Here is a 26,509-nt window from a genome sequence, read left to right as displayed (position 1 = left end):
CTTCCCCGGGTGTGACAGTGCGTTCAGGACCCAATCGGCTGCCAGAACACAAGAGTGTGCGACACTGCCCAACAACAATCTCCAATACTTATTGACCTAAATACATTTGTTAAAGGGGAAATAAGTAGTTTAAAGTGCCATCTAGAGGAGAGGCTGAAATTTACAACAAAGACCTGCTGCTCTGCTCACCCCCTCCCTTCCCTGAGCGCTACGGTATCCGCAGCTGGTCAAATGTCGTCCTCGTTGTCTTTCTCCGTGTCAGCAGATGAGGTTCGTGAGGCGAGGGAGAGGGCGAGCTACCGCGGCCGTAGCAGACGAAGCGGAGAGAGAGGAGGCGGGACTTCCGCTACAAGTAAAGAGACGCTTGTTTTGTTCTCTCGCGTTTGTCCTTACAGGCTCCGGTAGAAACATGGCGTCTCGCTGCTAACAGTGGCTATGCAACCACGGTCCGCGGTCATGTTATTTTAAATGACTTTTTGAAACACTACGAAAATGAAACAAAAACTATTATACAGCGACTAGACAATGCAGGAGCACATAATATGTATAAAAAAGTGGATTTTGTGTTATATAAACCCATAAATACTACATATTGTACCTTTAAAAGACTATACTTCTTTTTTCGACTAAAACTAGACTAAATCCTTTTTGAGTTTTCGTCGACTAAAACTAGACTAAAACCCTTTTGAGTTTTCGTCGACTAAAACTATCACGTATAGAAGTGACTAGAATGTGACTAAAACTAATTGGACTTCGTCCAAAAGACTAAGACTAAGACTAAATCTAAGATGGTTGTCAAAAACAACACTGCATATAGGAGACAAACACAGTGATATTTGAGAAGTTAAATAACGTTTATATGATTTACAGAACGTCTGCAATATCAGCAGATTCTGGAGAACAATGTCCATGTTCTGTGTAGCAGTGTAGCTCACAACAATAGTATCTGTGCTCATACAGAGCAGGGTGTGATTTCACTGACAGCTTAGACCAGGAGGGGGTTGTGCTATGTAAATGTGATGATCCTGTCTCTTGGCTCTCAGAAGGTGTAAATCTTAAATAAAATAATCTAAATAACTTAAAATGTCCCTAAGTAGACTTGTGACCGGTTTTGCCAAGGCACATATGTAACTAAAATGGTTGCAATTTCAAGCCCTGAAAAATATTACTTAATTACTTAAATTAAAGTAATATTAAGATACTGTTATATTTGGGTCAGGCTAATTTGGCTTTTATATAAATATCTTGGCTTTCTCCACTTTCTAATCATTACTCTCCTCAATGAAAGCTCAAGTTAAATAAGTCTCATATGGTGCACCTTGACTGAAATATTTCATATCTCATATTCATATTGAGTTCCATAAAATTCCAAGACTGTCTGCATCACAAATGACTCTATCCTGTGAAATCCTTTAGACTCACCTTTCCAGTAAAGATGAGTCTAAAGGATTTCATCTGTAACAATGTGGCCAAAAATGGTCATTAGACAAACTTTCCGGTGCGGACAATGTTTTTTTTAATGCAAATATTTTTTGTTTTACTAGTTTTGTTGGTGAGTTCAGTATGTTATATGAATATTATTCCTGGTCCTCTGTGACATATTAGGAGGATTTTATGGCCAGTTGCTTTAAATTTATTACATAATGCACCTTTAACTCTATAAACAACCAGGGCCTTCACAATTCAGTCAGACTACCTAGCTAGCTAAGTAGCAGTGTTCTTTTAGAGCTGGAATGTAACTTTTGACCACAAAACAACAAGCTAGGTTTTTATTTTTCAAACAGGGAGCACTTGGTTCATTAATGACATGGGACTTTCTGCTGTTAGCTGTTAGTTGGCTCCAGCCCCCAGCTAACAGCTAACTGTTACTACCAGCAGTGATGAATACTTACTGAAAAACTTTCTGATGTCCATTCTTCATTCACGTTATTCTGCTAAACTGCTGTATTCGCTCTGTGTGCTTCAAGGTGCACACACACTGCAGGAGTGCAAGCAAGGTCGCAGGGAAAACATGGACTGGATTTTCAGTGGTGTGGGCGTTCTCTATATGAACAAGTGGAATGGATTGGATAACGACGCACTGAAGGGGCTCTTTCTTTACACTATGAAGTAAAGGGAAACTGACAGATTTATGATCATATTGAATAATGATAGGTTACATCATTTTTTATTTGAACTCAGATTATGGCCATTTTATATAGAATTTGTCGGCACTTTTTTTGTAAAAATAAAATAAAAACTCCAAACTATTTAGGGGGGCTTCAGACCCCCAAAAATAGGCCTAATAATTCAACAGTTAAAGTAATAAAAGAGCCAACTAGAATCTCTAAGACAAGCAGAATTCTTATAGACCTTATCTTTACAAACAAACCTGACAGAGTCTCAAAAACATATAACTTGCTAACAGGTTTATCAGATCATAATATGATCCTGATAATAAGGAAACTTAATAAAAAATGTCTAGACAGGGTCTCTGCAGGTTTCAACAAGTCAAATTTAAGACTTTTTTAAGACCATAATGAATACAATTTAAGACCCATTTCAAATCCGTACTGGCAAAAAAGTACAAAAGACATGAAGGAAAATTGGAGCCAATTTGTGGCTATTTGTGGTAATGAAAACTTGGGTTTTCATTAAGTTTTCTCCACTGCTATGCTAAGCTGTAACACACCACGGCGCGCGCACAGCACACTAGCTCCCTCGTGGTGCTCGATAAATTCTCACCAGGCAGCACAGGTGGCCTACTTTAGTTCTGTGTTGTAGCTATGTTATCACAACCTCAAAAATAGAAACATTCCAAAGCGAGACTGAAGTTTATGCATGTTTTAAATAAAAGTAACATTAATTAGGGCTGGACGATTATAGCAAAATAATAATCACAATTCATTTGATTGATATTGAAATCATGATTAATAAAAACAATTATTGATTGATTTCAATTATTGATTGAGTATTTATTGAAATGCCAAAACTCTACTTTAAATATAACTTAAAAGAACAGCCAGAAATACATTTGTAACACATAAACTGTAAAAGTAAAATAATAATAACAGTAAATTAAAATAATGATTGTATTAAAGACACAAATAAAAATAACTGCTGCATAACTTGCAAAAATTTACAACATGCACTGACAACACTAATAACACAGGCAAAATCAAAACAAAATACTCCGCAACTTCAGCACAACATCTATCATACAGGACTGGAAATATTTACGTGACGGCAACACGTGACGCTTGTCCAAAGTCTTAACATGCGTCTAGAATCCTGGGTTTGCTTATGGTACTGATGCATCCTTCACTACCATATTTTTTAATTAACGTCACAGCCTCCCCTATCTCTTGATGTCTGCGGGACGTGGTGGATATGGAACGGCATTGTAAAGAGTGTCCTTACAGTTTTTCTCAAATGCTAAAACACAAAAGCCAATCCTCTAAACCAAATGACCAGTTGTCTAAACACATTTACTAAATCTAGCCATCATTTTCCAATATCATAAACACATTTCACATGAAGACACAATTCTCAAAACACAATCCTCCATTCTCATAAATCTAAACACATTTTTCCTTGTTAAAACACATGTTGCAAAAAAACATATTCTCAAATGAAAGTTCATGTGATGCAAAATGCTTGCCACAGTCAGCAATAATTGAACACAATGAACACACCTGGCGTCATTTATTACACACAATGACTCCAAATTGAAGACACTTGTTGCTAATGCTGTGACCACACCTATAAAAGCACAGTTTGCTGAAGATTCCAAACAAACACAATGGATGAAGGCAGAGTCAGGGGAAGAGGAATTCGAGTGAGAGGAGGGAGAAGAGCTGGCCATGGAAGAAGAGGAGCATGCCAAAGAGGAAGAGGAGTTCAAATCAGAGGAGGAAGAGAAGCAGGTCAAAGAGGAAGAGGAGGAGGCCAACAAGGGAGAGGAGAAGGTCCAGGAGGGAGAGCAAGACAACCTCACACCATCATTACGGACGAGATGTGAGCAACAGTCATTGATCATGTCATTTTCCATGGCATGACAATGCCTGAAGCAGGACTAAGAGTCCATCCAAACCTGAGTAGGTTCACAGTGGCCACCATTATCAGGGCATTCAGACAACACAACAGGTATTGTACTCTATTGCTTTCTTTGTCACAATACCATTTTACAAGCCTGTGAAAGTAGTCTATTACTGTAGTTTTACATGTAAATCAGTTGCTACTGTATTGTTAAACATGTCAATTGACAACACATGTTTCTTTCTTTAGAGTTGAAAGAATGCCACATAGAGGTGGGAGGGTTGCCATATTTCCAGCGGCACAAGAAACCCTCATTGTGGATATGGTTCGTGACAACAACCTCATCAGACTCCGGGAGATCAGAGACAAAGTCATTGGCGATAATGTCAACTTTGAGAACATTGATGATGTCAGCTTTGTCAGAGTTCTCCGGCGCCAAAATATGCGGATGACACAGGTCTTTAGGGTTCCCTTTGAGCGCAACTCTGTGCGACACAAAGACCTACGTTACGAGTATGTCGTCGTCGTCCACTGTTTTCTGCTGCTGCAGTAGTACAAACATCCTGCAGCCGCAATCAGTCTTCCTTTAAATTTTTTCCACTTAGTCCGGTTCGTCGCAAGCTTCCTTAGCTCCCGTAGGTTTCTTTCTGACCGCAACGGTCCTTGTCCTCTTTCTTTTAGGTCTGCCCTCAGTAGACTCAGTAAGTTTTTGCAATGTCTTCCTTTTCTGGATCTATATGTGTTGGATCCTATCAGGGCGAAGTCCAAAGCCTGTTGTGCTGGTGTGTCGGTCGGCATTCTTAGGATGTGTCCGAACATGGACCACCTGGCATGTTTCACTTTTGTTGATAGCGGGCTTGTGTTACACAGCTTGTACAGTGTTTTGTTGGAGATCAAGCTATTTGGCCATCGATGTCCTGTGATTGTTCGTAGGTGTTTTCGGTGGCATGCGTCTAGCTTGTCTATCGCTGCCTGTGGAGCAGCCCAGCTGTTACAGTTGTAGAGCATGATTGACACACATGTGGCATTATACAACTTTAGCTTCTTCTCCAATGGGATTTTTGATCGCTGGATCCAGATTTTCCAAAGGGATCTGAATGCAATGTTGCCCAAGATACACCGTGCTGCTATTTCAGATGAGCTACAGAGGAGGGAACCCAGAATTTTACTCTTCCTCCATTCCTCATAGCCTCGGAGAGGCTTTTCGTTCTCATCTTTTTCCAGTCTGTCTGCCAAAAAGACATGGGTGAATTCTGTCTTGGCTTCATTCATGAATAGATTTAAGTCTTTCAGATTGTTAGCGGCTACCGGTAGTAGTCTTTCCAGTATGGCTCTTTCCTCGTCGATAAAGTCGACATCGTCTGCATATTCCATTTCCAATGGCATGCCAAGAGGTGATACTGGAGGGTTGGGTCTTGTGGAGTGTCTTCTTATTGTGGATAGTGCAGATGCTAAATAACAGGTGAACAGTACTGGAGAGAGACTGTCACCTTGTGGGGACCCTATTGTTGTTTCGAAATCAGCCGAGTAGGTTGATCCGACTCGGACTTTCAACTTAGTGCCAGCCAGGAGTAATCTCACAAGACGTAGTTCGTCTTCATTACATCCTGCCTGGTCTAGCACGTCCAGGATCTTGGACCTTTTGATGGTATCAAATGCCCGGGACATGTCTATTCCCATCTTGTAGAAGTCCCAATGTTTAGACATAACCACTGAGGTGAGCATGCGTTGGGCCCATACTATGTCCACACAACTTCGTCCTCTCTTGAAGCCACTTTGGTATGGTCCTGTGAAGACATCTATTTTGTCCCTGATGCGGTGGAGTGCAACAGTAGACAGGATCTTACGTATGCTGTTCAAGAGGACGATAGGACGTAAGTTGGCAGGTGGTCCTGGTGGCTTTTTTGGTTTAGGTAACGCAATGAGTGTTCCTTGTCCCATAGCTTCAATAGGGTAGTGGTGCTCAAAGCACCGTTGATGATGGCAGTGATATATGGTGTTATAATGTCGCTCCCATGATTGAAGAGTTCGTTACTAACTCCGTCTGGACCTGCCGAGCGTCCGTTACTCAATGTTTTTATAGCTTTCTTGATTTTGTCATCTTTGATAGGGTCTTTCAGGGATCTGGGTTCTCCTTGGAAGGGCTCTAGGTGTTCTCTTTCTGGGTCTGTGAACTGTTCTTTGAACCATTCCCTGATGGCATCTGCTTCCCCCTTGTCAGATGAGATGAATTGTCCGTCGGTATTGTGCACTGACAGGGAGGGTGGAGGACCACAAACTTTGAGGGCACGGGCTACCTTGAACATTTTTCGACTGTCGTCTGTGGCTGTGATTTCATCTGCCAGTTCATCTGCTCTTTTCATTGCTTGGTCTTTCAGTTGTTTGCTTATTTCTCTGAGGATATTGTTGCGCTCTTTCCGTAGGGATTTTCTGTCTTCACTTTGATCCATTTGGTAGATGCATAGCCTCAGGGCCTTTTGTTTTTCTGACAATTTCATGATGACTGGGTCTTCCGTATACTGTCTTTGCTTGCTGTTTGTGTTTTTCAGCACTCCTAATGTGTTGGCAGCTGCTGTTTCCATACTTTTGAGTACGGTGGTTAGTGCTATGTTGGGGTTGTTGTCTTCTGCTGTATTGGACAGCTGTTTTGCCAGGGTTTGCTTGTATTGTATTTGTGTGCTTGGGTTATTAAGCTTTTCGAGGTTGTACTTGACCTGGTGTCTCTTACATTTCTTGTGGACCAGGCATATGTTCTCCATTCTTATGCGGGTGACGACTAGTTTGTGGTCTGAGTTGAGGTCTGTGCCTCCATAAGTATGTGAGTCTTTTAGCAGTGGTTTGCTCGTTGATTTGCAGAGTACGAAATCAATTTGGTTGAAGATGGCTATAGTATCTTTGGAATCTGGACTTCCTTTGGGATCAGCTCTGTGTCCTACCCATGTTGTGCGATGACGAGCAAGGTGTTTGAAGGCAGTGTTTGTGGCAAACAAGCCATTGGTGCTCATGAAGGATATCAGTGCTTCACCGTTGATGTTCCTTTTCCCCAGTCCATATGATCCTACACATGAGTTTAGCCCTATGTCGTAGTCTATCTTGTTAAGTTTCCCCAGTTTGGCATTAAAGTCGCCACATACGAATAGCAGCCATCTTGATGGGACCGTTATTGCATTGCTCAATTTGTCGTATAGTGATTCCACTAGGAGGGGGTTTTCTTTGGCTCTCTCCAAGGTTGGGCCGTAGACATTGACAATGCGGCATTTAGTAGCATTGCCACTTGTTGTTGGGAGAGACAGATCGATGGTGGCTACCCTGTCGCTGATGCGTCCATAGTTCAGGATGTGGCTTTGCAGCCTTGGGCCTATCACAAAGCCTAACCCATGATGGGTAGTTTCTTTCTGTTCCATAAGGATCAGGGTGTGACCTGTTTGAAGTTTCTTTTCCAGTTGAGTCGTTGTTTTTTTACGAGTATGTGCAAGTAAGTATACATCCATGTTCACAGTACAGTTAGTGGACATACTGTGTTGCTCAGTGGCCTACATTACTTCTGGACAATACTGTGCTAACTGATTGACTGTTGTTCTGAACACCTGTGCACTTTTACATTTTCACAGAGGATATTACAGTTGGACGCGATGGCCAGACCTCATGAGTACCTCTTCTTGGATGAGGCTGGCTTCAACCTGCAGAAACGAAGGCAAAGAGGCCGTAACATCATTGGCCAAAGAGCCATCACTGAGGTTCCTGGCCAACGGGGGGGTAATATTACTCTTTGTGCGGCAAAGGGTTCGGAGGGGCTTGTCCACCGGCATGCTGTCCTTGGGTCTTACAACACCCAACGTCTCCTCACCTTCCTAGAGGAGCTAAAAGACATCCTCCTGGACCACCAACAACACCATCCTGGGCTTGCACATCACATTTATGTGATCATTTGGGACAATGTCCGCTTCCACAAAACAAACCAAATTAGAGAGTGGTTCACCAATAACAGTAACCACTTTTTAAACGTCTGTCTGCCACCCTACTCCCCTTTCCTGAACCCAATAGATGAGTTCTTCTCATCATGGAGATGGAAGGTTTATGACAGAACCTCCTAAGGGCAATGGAGCTGGCCTGTGCTGACATCCCAGTGGAGGCCTTCCAAGGATGGATTCGCCATTCCAGGGCGTTTTTCCCGCGGTGCCTAGCAAGAGACAATATAGCCTGCGATGTGGATGAGGTGATGTGGCCCGATGCAGCTCGGCGACATGATGCCGCACAGTAACTGTGGTGTGTGTGTGTGAAAATAAAAGAAAATAAAAAAGCTTCACACCCGGATCATGTTTTCAAGAGTACTGTTGTGTGCAATAGATTCTGTTTTTTGCATTGAGTTGTGTTACGGTAGTGTACTTGCAGAATTTTCTCTACTCTTATGAAACTCACAACTCTAAATGCCTAATCCTCTGCAGAGATCTAAGAAGATCCGTTACTCTAAAGTTTTTTAAAAATATGCATTGGCAGTTATGAAACAAAGAACCTTCTCACAAATTGAGCATTGTGTTTTAAATTGTTTTGCTGTAGTGTGTAATGGTGTGTATAGTGTTTACATTTTTGAAAGCTTCGAGCTTTTGGTCTGAAAGTTTGAGTTTTGAAGTGAGAAGGTGTGGTTGTGCTTATGTAGCTTTAGAAAAGGGTATTGTGTTTAGACATTGGGGAACATGGAGGAAACGTTTGTGAAATGTGTTTTAGCATTTGAGAAAAACTGTAATAGAGGACTGTGTTGGCGCTGACTGACGAGCCTGGTCATAGACACGACATCGCGAGAAACTTTGCAAACAATTTACTTTTGCTTGACGTCAAATTGAAGCCGAAATGTTTCCAGTTAACTGATATTTTCCTACCTTTGTTACCTTTCTGCCTTTATAAACGTTCGCTCCTATCATAGGTATACCCAACAAACACCTTCAGAAACTTCAATTCATTCAGAACTGTGCTGCCCGAACTCTGATGAAAACCCGCAAATACGACCACATCACCCCCATTCTTCAGAACCTACACTGGCTTCCCATAACCTCAAGAATCCAATACAAAATCGCCCTCATCACCCACCTTTGCATCTACAGCAACGCCCCACAATACCTCAAAGACCTCCTTACCCCTCACTCATCCACCCGTAACCTCCGGTCCCAAAGTACCAACCTCCTCCATCAGCCCCGCACACGATTCCGCACCATGGGAGACCGAGCCTTCTGCTCCACTGCCCCCCACATCTGGAACTCCCTCCCTGAACACCTACGACAACCCCAGTCTGTCGATGCCTTTAAAAAAGGGCTTAAAACGTTTCTATTCGAACAGGTTTCCTAGGTCGTTCCTAGATGTTTTTATTCTCTTTTCTGCACTTTCTTCTCCTCCTTTAGCTATTCTTTCTTCTGCTGATTTTAATCGTGTCTGATTTTAATCGTGTCTGATTTTTCTCTTAGTCTTTTGTTTATTTTGTTTTTTGGTTTCTGTAGCACTTTGAGATAACTTTATGAAAAGTGCTTTACAAATAAAATCTATTATTATTATTATTATTATTATTGATCCACACGCGTCACTCGCTAGCTGCAGCCGCACGTAACACTGGTGCATTCAATGTCTTTTTCTAGCATAGGAATTTACATACAGGCCGCGCCGTGTGGCGCATTAATCGGTTTTCTTCAATTATACTCTTTTTTATGATCGTGAGAAGACAAAATGTATTAAAATTCGATTAATCTTCCAGCCCTAACATTAATAGATTTTTAAGACCTTTCAAAATTGTATTTAAGACCTTTTATGAGATTTTAGGAGAATATAAGATATTTTAAGGCCTTAAATTCAAATTATTGGATTTAAGTCTTTTTTAGACTTTTTAAGACCCCGCTGATACCCTGCTAGAGAGACTTTCCTTCAAACAGAATCATAATTATGTGCCAACAGGAATTCGTAAAAACAAAAAGCCAATCGACTTGAACATGAATTAAACAATCTTAATTGGGATAATGTCTTGCAAACTATTGACACAGACAGATGTTGCGCTATTCTTACAAATACTATGGCAGATGTAATCCAAAACTTTACTTGCCCTTTTAACCACTTCTTCCCTGACCCTCTTTTTGGAGTCCCTGCTCGAAAATGACATACCAAAATTAAATAGAGTAAACCTCTGCAGTTCTATGTGGATTATCTTGATATCAAAATAAAGATAACACTTGTGAAATTCCACCAGAGGTGTAAGTTTCACTGTAGATGCCACTGTGTCAGAGTAAATGTACATGGAACACAGCATAACTGAAGGATTTTTTTCTCTCGCCTAAAATAATATTGCATTTTAAAGCAAATATGACCTTTAAAATATGCAGTAGGAGCTTAAAAACACATGGAGGTCATGTAACAAAGTCTGATGCTGCTGAAACGAAGCAGAGTGAAATTACAGAGGTTTTAGTAAAAAGATGTCTGGGCGTTCTCACTTTTCATTTGAGATTTCTTAGGTACCAAATTATTAAAAACCCAGTTAATTTTATTTATATGTCACTACAGATCTAAAAAGAACTTGTTTTGAAAAAAAGAAAAAAAAGAAAAAAGATAACTCGCTGTAAATGGATGCTCCCTGTGCGGTGTGTAATAACAACTATGTGGCTCAACAGCGTTTTCAGTTAAGCAGCGCCATAGCTCTGGCTTACCTTTGTCAATTAGGGTGATTGACAGCTCGTTTTAAACCTCTAAAACCTGTAGAAGGATACCCCGGTCTCCAATTGCATGTGAATCACTTCATTAGTGAGTCGAAAGGACATAAATGCCTATGACGCATTTGTGTGGACATTCGCCTTTCTCTAATCAGAACAAACTAATGTCGCTCTGTAATGATCAATCAGACCGGGATTTGTCCCCAAACATATATAAACATATATGTGACCCGCTACGGACCAAGCGGGAACAAGTTGGCAAAGCGCAAAACGAGAAAAAAACAGGAAATTTTTTTTTTTTCAAAATTAGGGATTTCCGTTTTTTTCAAAATTACACAAGTTGAAGTTTTGAAGAAGCCACTACATGCTTCAAATCACAGTTTTGTGGGTCTTAAAACCATAAACTTTGTGTTATGTGAATTAAGGTTGTTTTATCGCTGTGAATCACTCCTGGGGGGGGGGGGGGAGTCTGGAACTTTCCAGCAGTTATGTGTATGTGTGTGTGTGTGTGTGTGCAGTGCGAAATTAAAGCGTGATTGTCATCAAAGCAGTCGTCATCATAGCTTTGTTGAACACAGGAAGGCAAGGAGAACAGGACAATAATTGTCTATGGCTGAACATCTTCACAAGGACAGAGAAAGCACAGAGACTGCGTGTGTGGACTGTTAGCATTTTAAGCTAGCGATCTTTATGCTAACGTGTTAGCAGACTTCATCGTCCCAAAAACAACAAACAGATGGATTATTCTGCGGCTGAAAGAGAGCAGGACAGACACAGTAGTTATCTGAGATGATGACGTGATGCCAGCACCGCGTGGGTGAGTTTTCATATACGTAACGTTAGTGTTCAGTCACATACAGGGACATTTTTTCTTGTTATTGTATGGGGTGAGTTTTCATTAACGTTGTTAATCTATGTTATGTTAGTGTTCATTCAAGGTCACATACAGACGCACATAGGGACGCTGTCTTTCATAACGCCGTTTGGCTACATTGTTATTAGCTATGCTTGCTAGCTTGCTTAGCTCGCTAGCTCAGTACTGTATTATTGCAATGAGAATGATGCGCACATCGAAACTTGTGTTCGGTCAGATGATCGTATTATAAGCTACGATCATCTGATCGATATGTACGGGAGCATATGACCTCTGCTGTGCAAGAATAACGTGTGGATAACACACTTCTGGTGCGTTTCAGAACGTTATGTTGCCATAACGGTTATTAGCTATACTAGAGATTGGCTAGCTCACTATTGGCGTGTTAAAAATAATATGCACTTCGAAACTTGTGTTCGGTCAGATGAGCGTATTATAAGTCGTAAAGGGAGTAAAGCTGCAACTAATGATTATTTTCCTAATCGGTTAATCTGTCGATTATTTTCTCGATTAATCGATGAATCGGTTGGTCCATAAAATGTTAGAAAATGTTAAAAACGTTGATCAGTGTTTGTCAAACCTGGAAATGACGATGTTCTCAAATGTCTTGTTTTGTCCACAAAGCAAAATGAGTCCGTTTTAATGATTTATTTGTTATGTGGAGCAAAGAAACAAAGGAAATATTCAAATTTAAGAAGCTAAAACAATCAGAAATCATGTTTTAATCATGAAAAAAGCTTCAAACCGATTAACGATTATCAACATAGTTGCCGATTAATTTAGTAATTGATTAATAATCGATTCATCGATTCATCGTTTCAGCTCTAAAGGGGAGCATGTCACGGCCGTCTTTGAGATTTTGTACACCCGCAGGTTCAGTTTGATAATTCATATGCTTTGAGACGAAACTCCCGTGTTCGAAACCTAACATTGCATTGAATGATGTGTGAATGCCACACCTTTGCATGCATGAATCACACATGAACGTGTTAATTACACTAGCGATTCATGCACATAGAGGTGTGGCATTCACACATAATTCAAGCAATACTACTGATCAATCTATACTGATTCGGTGATAAAGTGCCTGTTAACATGAACCATCATCTGAAACAAGTATTTTTTTTCTTCAGAATTGCCGAAGGCACTCTGACTGACACTGATGACCATCCTGGCCCCACCTGGACTGACCATGGACAGGCAGACGTATCTTTTTGAAAAAATCAGGCCTTTCTGTTCCGATGAGTCAAATGACTTCACATGCCTGGCACCAAAGGTTACAGCACAGATGAGTAAGCAGAAGAGGGTGCGCTTGTGATGTCATCATTTAGCCCGCATATCAACTGTGATGGACAGAGTGGGTACAGCCACATTGTGGGGGAGAAACTGGTATTGAAGATGATAATATAGACCATGGTCTATAAAATATTGAACTCTTCTTCACACACTTAGATATATTTTATTTGATATTTGAAGTTTGTATCTATCTTTCACCTTTCTTGTTTCTCATTTTTATTCAAGTGCTTTTTGTAACAGAAGAATTTCCCTCTGGGGATCAATAAAGTAAATTCTGATTCTTATCAGTCCACTGAAGTACTTACCACAAATAACACTACATTGACATGAACTACATTCATTCCTTTGTTTTCAAACTGCTACACTGTTTCTATCTTTTGGGCTAACAGATATCAGATGTCACTGACAGCTAGACTGGGTGGAGGGTTGTGACCATGTTAATGTGATGCAAATGAGCAGCTATTGGCCTGGCTCCTCAAGAAGGTCGAAATCTTTCAGGCTGAATTTCTCCCTAAAGCAGTTTGAGGAGTGCCTACATTCAAATGGCCACATCTTCTTCAAAAATTATCAGATGGACATGTGTTTGACATTGTTGGAAAGCTTAGAAATCACACTTTCGGAATCACACTTAGTAAATAACTCCAAATGTCCCAAAGTAGACTTGTGAACGATTTTGCCATGGCTGGACACATATGGCCTTGTGATTTCTCTAGATGCAGAAAAAAAACCGTCGAATGGTCTTATTTATTCTTTACACTTTATCGGTTCGGCCTAGGTGATAGCTTTGTTAGATGGGTGAAGGTCCTGTATACCCAACCAATGGCTGCCGTCATAACCAACAGACTTAGATCCTAAATTCAATCAGGTGTTTCAAGCCAACTTTAACCAACTATTCGATAAAATTAAACAAGACTTGGAGAGATGACACAAACTTCCCATATCATGGCTGGGCCGAATTTCACTTCTGAAAATGAATGTCCTTCCATGTTTGCTCTATCCAATACAAATAATCCCAAGACCTACTTGCTGTGAAAAGTTGTTAAGACGACTGGTTTTCTCTTGCATATGCTGATGTGCGTGTGAGACCAAAGCCACGTCGTCGGCGAAGTCCAGACCTTCCAATTGAGAGAACAGAGTCCATCTGATGCCTCTTGGTTGGTCATTAGTGGTTTGCCTCATCACCCAGTCCATGACCAAGTTAAACAGTACTGCAGACATCACACAGCCTTGCCTCACTCCTGTCACACGGCGACGGTGGCTCAGTGGGAGAGCGAGTCGTCTTTCAACTTGAAGGTCGTGGGTTCGCTAGTCTACAAGCCGATGTGTCCTTGGGCAAGACACTTAACCCCACGTTGCTCCTGATGAGTGAATGGGTGAATGGGAACTGTAGCGTAAAGCAGCTTTGAGTGGTCATCAAGACTGGAAAAGCGCTACATAAATAGAAGACTTCAAAATTGATGTGGATGGTTCCAACTTGGCGTGCAAAGTTGTTGTAGAAGCTCTTGATGAGAAGAAGTTTGGGATCCCATAAGCTTGTTATATTTGCCAAAGACTGTCTCTGTGGAAGGCCTTTTCGAAGTCCACAAGGTTAATGTATCTGCCTTTGCCATTCTGTACACTGTTCAATGATGTTGCGCAGTGTGTATATTTGGTCAATACTACTTTCCGGAACCCTGCTTGCTCTTTTCGTAGCTGGTCATCTATTGCACCTGATATTCTCTGTAAATTATTTTTGCTAGGATTTTGCTAGGGATAGACAAAAGGGTGATACCGCGCCAGTTGTTGCAGTTGTTCAGGGCACCTTTCTTTGGTATTTTCACAATGATGCCAGTTTGTCCAGTCTTCAGGTATATACCTCTTCAACCATATGGCTGTGAACAGTTGCTTCAGCACTTTAGCTGCCCGACCTGGGTCTGCCTTGAACAGCTCAGCATTTAAACTGTCTTGTGCGGGTGCTTTCCCATTTTTTGAGGGATTTGATAGCGGAAATTATTTATTCTTTATCTGGTCGTTCTATGTTGATATCAAGGTCCGTTTCAGCTTCTTGTATGTCAGCTTTTACTGTAGGTGGTGGTCTATTGAGGATTTCAGTGAAGTGTTCTGTCCATCAATTTTCTAGCTTTTTTTGATGTAAGAAGTAGTCCCTGTTTATCTGTAATCGGGGCATCAATGTTTCGGGGATACTTTCCACAGATCTTATTGGTGATCTTGTACACAATCCCCTGCTGGCTGCATCTTCTGCTTGTTTTGCAAGATCTTCCATGAAGGCCCTCTTGCCTGCTCTGACCTTCTTCTTTACAATTTGGTCCACTTCCCTGTATTTCGACTTGTACTTCTCTTGCAGCCTTTCAGACTTTGTTCCGAGTATCTTTATCTTAAGGTCCCTCCTGTTTTCAATGGATTGCCATGTGTCAGGTGTTATCCACTCCTTCTTTGTATGTGTTGTTGTCCCTAGACCAGCTTTGCTGGTCTCTGAATATGTTTGCTTGATTTGTTCCCACTTGTTATTGATTTTATTAATAGCTGGTTGTGTGTGGTCCTCATTCATGTCAGTCAGAGCTTGGAACCTATTATCCAACTTCAGGATGAAGGCAGTGTAGTCTCCCTACATTGAGACATTGTCGACCCATTTCTTTTTGTCCTGATCTGCTTAGTTTGAGCTTCAGGGTTAGGGGCGAAGCAACACAGATTTACCACCTCAACCTTCTCAAAGCCTGGAGGGAGGTGACGTCTGTTTCTCTGGCCACCACGGTGATCGAGGGAGATGAGTTGGGACCGGAGGTCGTCAAGGGGGACCGGTCAGCGCCGGGCGACCATCTCTAGCCCGGCCAGACAGCAGAAATGGCCTTGTTGCAGCAGCAGTTTGCCAAATGGTTCTCTCCCCTGCCAGGGCTCATACACCACCATACAGAAACTTCCGTGGGTGTGACAGTGCAGTCGCGACCCTATCGGCTGCCAGAACACAAGAGGGAAGTTGTTCGGGCAAAACTTCAGGCCATATTAGAGATGGTAATAGAAGAGTCTAACAATGACTGGTGTTGCCCAATCGTGCTGGTTCGCAAGTCCGATGGGTCAATACGGTTCTGTGTGGACTATCACAGAGTCAATGAGGTGTCCATCTCGATGCCTATCCAATGCCCTGGGTCGACAACCTCCTGGATCGTCTAGGCACAGCCTGCTTTTTTCACTACACTGCATTTGAACAAGGGCTACTGGCAGATTCCCTTGTCGCTAGTGTCCAGGGAGAAAAACGGCCTTCTCCACTCTGTATGGTTTGTACAAATTTGTCACGCTTCCGTTTGGATTGTTCGGAGCCCCAGCTATGTTCCAGTGCCTCATGGACTGGGTGGGAGCAGTGCTGGAGTCCCTGAGGATGGTGGGGCTCACAGCCAATCCACGGAAATGTGTGTTTGGCTGGAGGGAGGTACGGTATTTGGGGAACCACTTGGGAGGCGGACCGCAGCGGTTGCATCATGCCCAATATAAAGACAAAAAAGAGGGGGCTGGCCGGTTACTATAGGAGGTTTATTCTAGCTTTCTCGGAGCTGACTAGCCCCCTAACCGACCTGACCCGAAAGAGTGCCTCAGATCCAGTCCAGTGGATGGATTCATGTCAGCTGGCGTTTGAGAGTATAAAACGAGCCCTCTGTGGGAAGCCACTTTTATACACTCCTAACTTTTCTCTCCCTTTCATCCTGCAGACCAATGCCTTGAACAGCGGGTTGGGTGCCACTTTGTCCCAGGAGTTGGAGGGGGTCGACCACCTCGTACTGTACATCAGCCGAAAATGGGCTCAGCGAGAGGTAGACTACCGTACGGTAGAAATGGATACGGTGGGCGGTCGGTACCCTCCGCTACTACCTCCTCGGCCACTCATTCACCCTCTGGTCGGACCAATGGCTCTACCGCATGAAAGATGCCAAGGCACGGATCATAGGCGGACTTTCTCTCCCGCTCCATGGAGGGGGTGGGAGAGTGGGCTTGCGGCCGGCGGGACCCCTGCCTAAGTCGGGTGGTGGGGTTATGTGGCAGTGGGGTGTGTTGAAGGCAGCGGCTGCTGGAGGAGAGGGAGGAGTGGCTCAGCTGGTGACAAGACAGCTGGACAGAATCAGGAAATCAGTCAGCTATATAAGCATGTTTGTAACCTGGTTCTGATCTCTTGCAGTAGGCTGGGTCCGGAGACAGAGAGAGAGATTGAGAGACGGAGATTGAGAGATGAGGACTGAGAGATTGAGAGAGAGAGAGAGAGAGAGAGAGAGAGAGAGAGACGCAAACACAGACACAGAGAGAGAAGCGGAGCGCAGCCGCAATTTGTTTGACTGAACTTTCCTTACAATTAAGGATTATTTGAACAAAACCTCACCGTCTCCCTGTCCTTCCACAATAACTGTCAGCGTGAACGCTACATCCACATTTTGGTGTGCCCTTTTATTGACCAGACCATGAACATGTCTGTGTACTGGTCACGCATATTGACCACCACTCTGCCATGCTCCACGACTCTTGTGAGTTGAAATACTTAATCTGAGATTGTGGTCAAGTGACACTGGACTACTGGGTTTGAGCAAAACAAATTATTCCATAAACAAATGCATTAAGAATCTGAGCAAATGTAATGACATTCTATTTTTGTTCACCATTTCAAGTTTGTGTGTTAATATTTTTGTTGAGTATATATACCAGCAGTTCCATGAAAAAGACCACCATCTCTTCATTATTTAATTCCCTCCCGGTTATATTTGTATTTTTTATTTTCATGCCATCAATCAACTTGTTTTTCCCTCGTTCTTCTTTTCTTCTTTTCTTTTCTCCAATGCACCTGGAGGCTACCAGGTCTCCACACACTTACCTCATCAGCTTCATCACAGAAATGTTTTAATTTCTATCCATTTCAACACGTACAGTGAGCTCTTTTTTGTACGTGTTGATTGCTTCTTCCTGGTTCAGTCTGTTGCGATCATTCTGTTGTCCTTGACCGTTTCTCAATATCCATACTTGTGCGTACTTACCCGGAAGTGTTCTCGCCCCGCCCATTTTACCAAGTATGCATCGGGTGGTGACTTGAGCGTACTTGGGAAAGCCATATATCCCAGAATGCATTTCGGCGGAACATAGCAGGATAAAATACAAATATAAACCTGAAATAAATATTTTTCCTTTGTCACGGAACGCAGTTTTGAAATCATTTGAGGGGAGAAATTAGTCATTTAGAATCCAAACAAATGACTAATTTCTTTTGTGTAATAAGATATGACGTATTTATAGTTTGACAGCGGCGCTGTCGGACGTTATCAGCTCCGCTTTGGCGGACGCTCGGTGCTCACAGTGCCCGGCACAGAGGAGCGTTACCTCGGCCTGTCCTGATGAAATGATCCGCTGGTTCAGACGGCTCCGTCATTACATACTTGGTGTGATCGATAGGTTTGTTGTTGACATGTTTTTAATGCAAACGTTTTGACCTGAAAGTGTGAACTTTTGTATAATATTAATGTTTAATTTATTGTAACTTTGAATTCTAGATTTATATTAAAGTCGCACTGTCATTGTATATGTATTTACATATAATGGACACTATTTTATAGTGTATTACATATTTAAAATGTGAAAATAACAACAATATATGTATATATATGTTGATGAATGAACATATATATATATTGTTATATATGTTCATTCATCAACACTGTAGGTGTAATGAGGCTTAAATGCTTCGCGCCACCCGCCATTCAAACAGTAGAACAAGGAAGTACACTGCTGTTCCAATTGAAGAATCGTGCTCGTGCACTCCCGTACTTGGCAAGTATGGACTTCAGTCGTACTTCTCAAGTATGTACTTTCCAAGTAAGCAAGTACATACTGGCATACTTGGGTATTGAGAAACGGCCCTTGTTTGGTCCTTGTCGTTGCCATATCTCCCCTCATCAGAATAGTTTTAAGTTGTTATTTTTTTGTTTCTCTAATCAGTGAACCACTGTTGGGGAACTCACAAATACAAAAAAACTATTTTGTACCGCAGATCTTTCTCCCGCATTTCTTTTCTTTTCTCCTTCTCGCTCACTCTAACCAAGCTAACCAAACAACAACCGTGTGGCTTCTATTGTGGGTCATATAAAATAAAATAACCTCTTCAATGGTCACCATGTTTGTTGATACCTGCAACTCGGCATTGTCCTCCAGAGGACATATTATGTTATATCCGTAACACAAAAGACGAATGGAGGAATGTAGGGTAGTAGCAGGGATAATGTTTGGGAGCAAATGGATGTAAAACCAATGCAAATGGGTCTTATAGGAGCAGCTCACATCTGCAACTCTACCAGGTGGGGACAACAGCTAAGGTGGCTACCATGACTTCAGAGGGCATTACATTACATTCATTTGCTGGAGACTTAATCTAACCTGGACCATAACTACTACTGGCCTAACCATACAGCATGACTTAATGGGGACTACTCACATATAGGTACACACAATATGAGTAATACCTGGAACATACACACACACTGAGTACTCTTACCATTTCCCATGCAGCAGGGTCGTGTTTGAAGAGTGAGTGTGTTAGCTCCACTGATACTCTCTTCCTGTAGTCTGAACTCTTGTCTTCAGAAATACGGAACAGTACTGCTGCGGCATAGGTGGCTACAGGGGGATGGCACAATAAACATTGGTTACTTAAGAACAGAATTCATTTAAAATTAAAATATATGAATATTGTATATAATATTGAATATTATTATTAAGTGAACTGGAACATTCCATTTTTAAAAATCTCAAACAATTACATTAATATATGAAGCACTGTAGTAGTGATTTTAATTATAAGTTAATAAGGCTTTAAAGATACACCATCCTTTTATGATGAGTTCACAGAAAGAGAGCGAGTCTGACCAAAAGTTTGCAAAAGCCCACTTTGCACACCTGCGCTTCAGCCAGTAGATTTTTAATAACATGTATAATTTCAATACTTACACCTGGATCAAACAAAGAAAATATCCCATTTAATGTTTAAAACCCAAACCCAAAACTTCCTCAGTTCTTCTTTCATTTGTGTTCTTCGTCAATATTTATGATAATTAATTATTGCATGTGCTGAGTGACTGTTGTCACATAACTTCATGATAGCTGATGAGATGCAACCAGGAGCACAGGTGGTTTAGGTTGTGCTCATGAGGTGGGAGAAGCAAGCAGGCAGAGTGTTGTTTCATAAAAACACAATATACTATATATACTTAAGAGAGATGGATCAAAGATAGACACATATTTCTAATATCAAATCAGACACAAATGAAATACATTGAAGTGGCTCTGTGGTGTAGTGTGGATGGATCAGCATGTTACTGAATGAGCTGATCATGTCAGACAACTCAGACAACTACTGTGTCTGTTCTGCTCTCTTTCAGCCACTGAATAATCATCTGTTTGTTGTTTTTGTGACAATGAAGTCTTCTAACACGTTAGCATAAAGATCGCAAGCTTAAAATGCTAACAGTCCACTCACCAGCAGTCTCTGTGCTGTCTCTGTCTTTGTTAAGAAGTTCCCAGTCATTTTCAGTCATCCAAGCAATATTGATTCATTGGCTATTAAAGAATTGGGACCACCCAGACCAAATTTAAATATCCACAAGTATAAAAAGACAGCATCAATGGAGCCACGATTCGACGAGTCACATGGCAAAGGGGAAGAGGAAGGCGACCTTCTTCCCCCCAGTGGAGTTGGAAATATTAATGCGCTCATACGGTGAGTTTGAGCATGTTTTTAGAAAGAAGTGTAACACCGCTGCAGAAGCAAAAGAGAGGAAGACGGCATGGGAAAACAGAGTTTTAGATTAAACATAAAAACATTGTTCAAACAGGTAAGACTTCGGCAATATCTCATTGGGGTACCTCATTTTGATCATGTTTTACTGTACAGTTGTTTTAGCCCCAATAATGCTGTTTTCACACATAAATGACTTCTCATTCTTTATATCATGTTCAAGTGCTCTGCATCTCCGACGTATAAAAAACTCCCATTAGCAAAAAAACGCAGCGCAACACAATTTCTGCTGGGATAGTGGGAGTATGACTTCGGTTGGTAATGTTGGAAATGTAAGCACGGTGTTGGTCCTAGCCATTGTAATCTGTTGCGGCCTACTGGGAAGTCAGCTTTGAAGATTCTTCCCTTGTCTATTCCTACCCCATTTTTGTTTTTTCCCCTTTTTGTTTTCTTTTATTTTTGATACAAGGACCTGTGAATAACTCCATCCATCCATCCATCCATTTTCTACCGCTTATCCGGGGCCGGGTCACGGGGGCAGCAGTCTGAGAAGGGACGCCCAGACCTCCCTCTCGCAGGACACTTCCTCCAGCTCTTCCGGGGGGACCCCAAGGCGTTCCCAGGCCAGCCAGGTGACGTAGTCACTCCAGCGTGTCCTGGGTCTTCCTCTGGGTCTCCTCCCAGTGGGACATGCCCGGAACACCTCCCGAGGGAGGCGTCCAGGGGGCATCCGATACAGATGCCCGAGCCACCTCAGCTGGCTCCTCTCGATGTGGAGGAGCAGCGGCTCTACTCCGAGCTCCTCCCGGGTGACAGAGCTCCTCACCCTATCTCTAAGGGAGCGCTCTGCCACCCTGCGGAGAAAACTCATTTCAGCTGCTTGTATCCGGGATCTTGTTCTTTCGGTCATAACCCAAATTTCATGACCATAGGTGAGGGTAGGAACGTAGATTGACCGGTAAATCAAGAGCTTTGCCTTTCGGCTCAGCTCCTTCTTCACCACAACGGACCGATACAATGACCGCATTACTGCGGCCACTGCACCGATCCGCCTGTCTATCTCACGCTCCATCCTTCCCTCACTCGTGAACAAGACCCCAAGATACTTAAACTCCTCCACCTGAGGCAGGATCTCTCCACTGACCCGGAGGGAGCAAGCCACCTTTTCCCGGTCGAGAACCATGGCCTCGGACTTAGAGGTGCTGATTATCATCCCAGCCGCTTCACACTCGGCTGAAAACCGCCCCAGCGCATTCTGGAGTTCCTGGTTCGTAGGAGCCATCAAGACCACATCATCTGCAAAGAGCAGAGATGGAATCCAGCTGCTCCCGAACCAGACCCCTTCCGGCCCCCGGCTGCACCTAGAAATTCTGTCCATAAAAATAATGAACAGAACCGGTGACAAGGGGCAGCGGTGGCTCAGTTGGTAGAGCACCTGCCCCATATGCTGAGGCTGTAGTCCTCGCTGCAGGCGACCCTGGTTCGAATCCCACACCTAGCGGTCTTTCCTGCGTGTCATTCCCCATCTCTCCCTGTCTCTCTATACTATGCTATCATTAAAGGCAAAAAGGCCCAAAAAATACATTTTAAAAAAAAAGAACCGGTGACAAAGGGCAGCCCTGCCGGAGTCCAACATGCACTGGGAACAAGTCTGTCTTACTGCCGGCAATGCGAACCAAGCTCCTGCTCCGACCGCACGACCCCATACTCCCGGAGCACCCCCCACAGAATGCCACGAGGGACACTGTCGAAAGCCTTCTCCAAGTCCACAAAATACATGTGGACTGGTTGAGCAAACTCCTATGAACCCTCGAGCACCCTGCGAAGGGTATAGAGCTGGTCCAGTGTTCCACGGCCAGGACGAAAACCGCATTGTTCCTCTTGAATCCGAGGTTCGACTATCGGCCGAACTCTCCTCTCCAGTACCCTGGAATAGACTTTCCCCGGGAGGCTGAGGAGTGTGATCCCCCGATAGTTGGAACACACCCTCCGATCCCCCTTTTTAAAAAGCGGGACCACCACCCCAGTCTGCCATTCCAGAGGCACTGTCCCCAACCGCCACGCAATGCTGCAGAGACGTGTCAACCAGGACAGCCCTACAGCATCCAGAGACTTAAGGTACTCAGGCCGGATCTCATCCACTCCAGGTGCCTTGCCACTGGGCAGCTTCCTAACTACCTCAGTGACTTCGGCTTGGGTAATGGATGAGTCGACCCCTGAGTCCTCAGCCTCTGCTTCCTCTAGGGAAGGCGTGTCAGTGGGGTTGAGGAGATCCTCGAAGTATTCCTTCCACCGCCCAACGATGTCCCCAGTCGAGGTCAACAGCTCCCCACCTCCACTGTAAACAGTGTTGGCGGAGTACTGCTTCCCCCTCCTGAGGCGCCGGACAGTTTGCCAGAATCTCTTCGAGGCCGACCGGTAGTCCTCCTCCATGGCCTCCCCATACTTTTCCCAGACCCGAGTTTTTGCTTCTGCGACTGCTCGGGCCGCCGTCCGCTTGGCCTGCCGGTACCCGTCAGCTGCCTCAGGAGTCCCTCGAACCAACCAGGCTCGATAGGACTCCTTCTTCAGCTTGACAGCATCCCTTACTTCCGGAGTCCACCACCGGGTTCGGGAATTGCCGCCGCGACAGGCACCGGAGACCCTACGGCCGCAGCTTCGAACAGCCGCGTCCACAATGGAAGTGGAGAACATGGTCCACTCTGACTCAATATCTCCAACTTCCCTCGGGATCTGTTCAAAGCTCTCCCGGAGGTGGGAGTTGAAGACCTCCCTGACAGGTGATTCCGCCAGGCGTTCCCAGCAGACCCTCACAACATGCTTGGGTCTGCCAAGTCTGTCCAGCTTCGGTCCCCGCCAGCGGATCCAACTCTCGGCTGACAGCTCAGCCCCTCTCTTCGCTCGAGTGTCCAAGACATGCGGTCGGAGGCCAGATGACACGACCACAAAGTCGATCATTGACCTCCGGCCTAGGGTGTCCTGGTGCCACGTGCACTGATGGACACCCTTATGCCTGAACATGGTGTTTGTTATGGACAAACCATGACTAGCACAGAAGTCCAATAACAAAACACCACTCGGGTTCAGATCGGGGAGGCCATTCCTCCCAATCACACCCCTCCAGGTTACACTGTCGTTACCCACGTGAGCATTGAAGTCTCCCAACAGAACTACGGAGTCCCCGGTTGGAGCACTTTCCAGTACGCCTTCCAGGGACTCCAAAAAGGCCGGGTACTCTGCACTGCCGTTCGGCCCGTAAGCCGAAACAACAGTGAGAGACCTACCCCCCACCCGAAGGCAGAGGGACGCGAACCCTTTCGCTCTGCGGGGAGAACTCCAACACATGGAGGCTGAGCTGGGGAGCTATAAGCCAGCCCACACCAGCCCGTCGCCTCTCACCTTGGGCAACTCCAGAGTAGTAGAGAGTATAGCCTCTCTCAAGGAGTTGGGTTCCAGAGCCCAGACTGTGCGTGGAGGTGATCCCAACTATTTCTAGTCAGTATCGCTCCACCTCCCGAACAAGCTCAGGCTCTTTCCCCCCCAGCGAGGTGACATTCCATGTCCCCATAGCTAGGGTTGTTGTCCCGCGATTGGGCCGCCGGGGCCTCCGCCCACGACTGCCACCCAAACCACATTGCACCGGCCCCTTATGGCCCTTCATGTGGGTGGTGGGCCCACTTGAAAGGGCGCCCACGTCACTCTTTCGGGCTGAGCCCGGCCGGGTCCCGTTTTAAAACACTATTTAGGGGCACGTAAGAACGGCTGCACTCATTCGAGGGCAGTGAGCCTCAAGCCTGGCACGCTTTGAAGAGATAGAGAGGACAGATTAGTGGTTAAATGACAGGACTGGAGTGCGTGACGGTCCATCCGGAGGTGAGTACGATCGCTGTTTGATATGTTTTCTGCACGGAGTTCACGTAATGTTTTTTTGAGAGAGAGAGAGCAACAATGTGGTGTGCATGTGTTGTTTGTTTTGTTTGTCAGAATGGGCTATGATGGGGTATTTGTTGTAGTCCATAGCAAACTGATATCTTCATAGCTAAATTGAATAGACCTGCAGCTGCTTGATTTCAGCTACATTTGGTCGTTGTAGCCTGTGTAACGTGAATGTGAAATCGCTATAAATAGCAGTAGTGTAGAGATGGGTTGTCTTGCTTACTGTTGGTGAGAAGCCTTAATACACCCAGTTATGGGATTGTTTAGCTGGTACTGACGAACTCATCCATAGACAGCTAAGTTGTGAGCAAAAAAAAAATGTTCTGCTTGGTGCATTCATTTGAGCTACACTAGTTGTGTCAGTGTTTTTCTTCTTGCTTACACTAGTGTTTGGAAATTAGAGTGTGACAAGCCAGTTCCAAAAATAACATTTGCCTAGTTGTTTTAGTAAGCCTGGTTAACATTTTATGGTTATAATAAATAGACTTGGGACGCCTAGTTTGTATATCTAAAACTTGTAGTGTTAATTGCTACTAGCAAGAGTAAAATTTTCTGAGAGGGGTGTTTTTTTTGTTTGTTTTTTTTTCATATTTTATTCATTACTTTTTTTTCACGTTTCACTTTCTGGTTGTGTTTATAGGCCCAGATTGTGTGGTCGCACAACAAGCAGAGTTTTGCATTTGTTTGTGCTGATTATTAGTAGGCTGTTTGCCGGTATGTGTGTTCAATCTCCAGGTGAGCATTGATATTATGTCAAGCTTGTTAATAACCTGAGTGATTTGGTGGTTTCGAGGTAAATCATGTCTAACCAAGTGGAGGAGTTTATTGCTCAGCCCACAGAGGGGTCACTTACCTGGTTAACAAAAGAGTGGTTAATACAGATAGGCCATCATTATGGTATGGACATTAGTGCTCAGCTTAAAAGAACTAAAGCTGTTAGGTCATTCTTAATTGAATCTGGTACACTGCCAAGTCCATCTGATGAAGTGCAACTTAAAGAAATGTCTGTTCAAGAAAAACAGTTGGAACATGAGTTAGCTTTGAAGAAGCTTGAGGCGGAAGAACAGCAACGGAAATTTGAGCTTCGTAGAATGGAGCTTGAATTTGCCTCAAAAGGCATTCCAATTCCTGGTTTGCGTTTTTCTCCCTCCTCTCCTTTAGAGTCTCCATTACTTCCACCTGGTCCAGCACCACTGGACATTAGCAAATACATCAGGGTGGTCCCACCTTTCTCTGAGAAGGATGTGGAGAAATATTTATCCCATCTTGAGAGGGTGGCTACTTCACTGTGTTGGCCAAAAGAGATCTGGACCATGCTAATCCAGTGTGTGTTGGTAGGCAGAGCTCAGGATGTTTATGCCTCTTTGTCTGCTGAACAGTCAAAGTCATAAGATGATGTAAAAACAGCCATACTGCATGCTTATGAATTGGTCCCTGAAGCTTATCGGCAGCGGTTCCGCAGCTATAAAAAGTTTGATAGGCACTCTTACATTGAGTTTGCTCGAGAGAAGGGGCATTTGTTCGATCGTTGGTGTACTTCTCAGAAAGTAGAATCCATTTCTTTACTTAGAGAGCTAACCTTCTAGAATAGTTTAAGATCTGTGTGCCTGATGAGATAGCAACCTATGTAAACAAGCAAAAAGTGACCACTTTAGCCCAGGCTGCTGTTCTAGCCGATGAATATGCGCTGACTCATCATAGAATGTCGTCCAGCCGTGCTGCTGACCGCTTTAATAGGGGTAGGTTTTCTTTACAGAGTAAGTCAAAGCCTTTTGGTGCAGAGGCGAAGCCTGTGTCTTCAAAAGGCAGCCCTAGTGCATCGACGGTAGAGAAAACTGATTTTGTGTGTTACCTTGTAAAAAACCATGACACAAGAGCTCTGCGTGTCCAGACAAAAAGGGGAATAGGACTAAGCCTAGTATGACTGTGCAACCACAGTTATCACTG

The 26,509-nt window shown here is 43.6% G+C and overlaps 1 protein-coding gene across 1 annotated transcript in view; it reads right to left on the bottom strand.

Moving 5' to 3' along the window:
- LOC310933245 (junction plakoglobin-like) overlaps positions 1–26,509 on the bottom strand; it is a gene marked incomplete at both ends in the record, with an annotated part of 426,266 nt that overhangs the window by 214,222 nt on the left and 185,535 nt on the right. Inside the window, one exon of the mRNA XM_083896680.1 lies at positions 19,388–19,509. Within this exon, the coding sequence (XP_083752806.1) occupies positions 19,388–19,509 (122 nt within the window). The remainder of the gene's footprint in view (positions 1–19,387; positions 19,510–26,509) is intronic.

The sequence above is a fragment of the Microchirus variegatus genome, assembly GCF_963457635.1.
Source record: "Microchirus variegatus genome assembly, chromosome: 10".
Taxonomy (NCBI): Eukaryota; Metazoa; Chordata; class Actinopteri; order Pleuronectiformes; family Soleidae; genus Microchirus; species Microchirus variegatus.
Note: the sequence above shows the minus strand (reverse complement) of the source record. Positions and strands in the feature narration are given on the sequence as shown.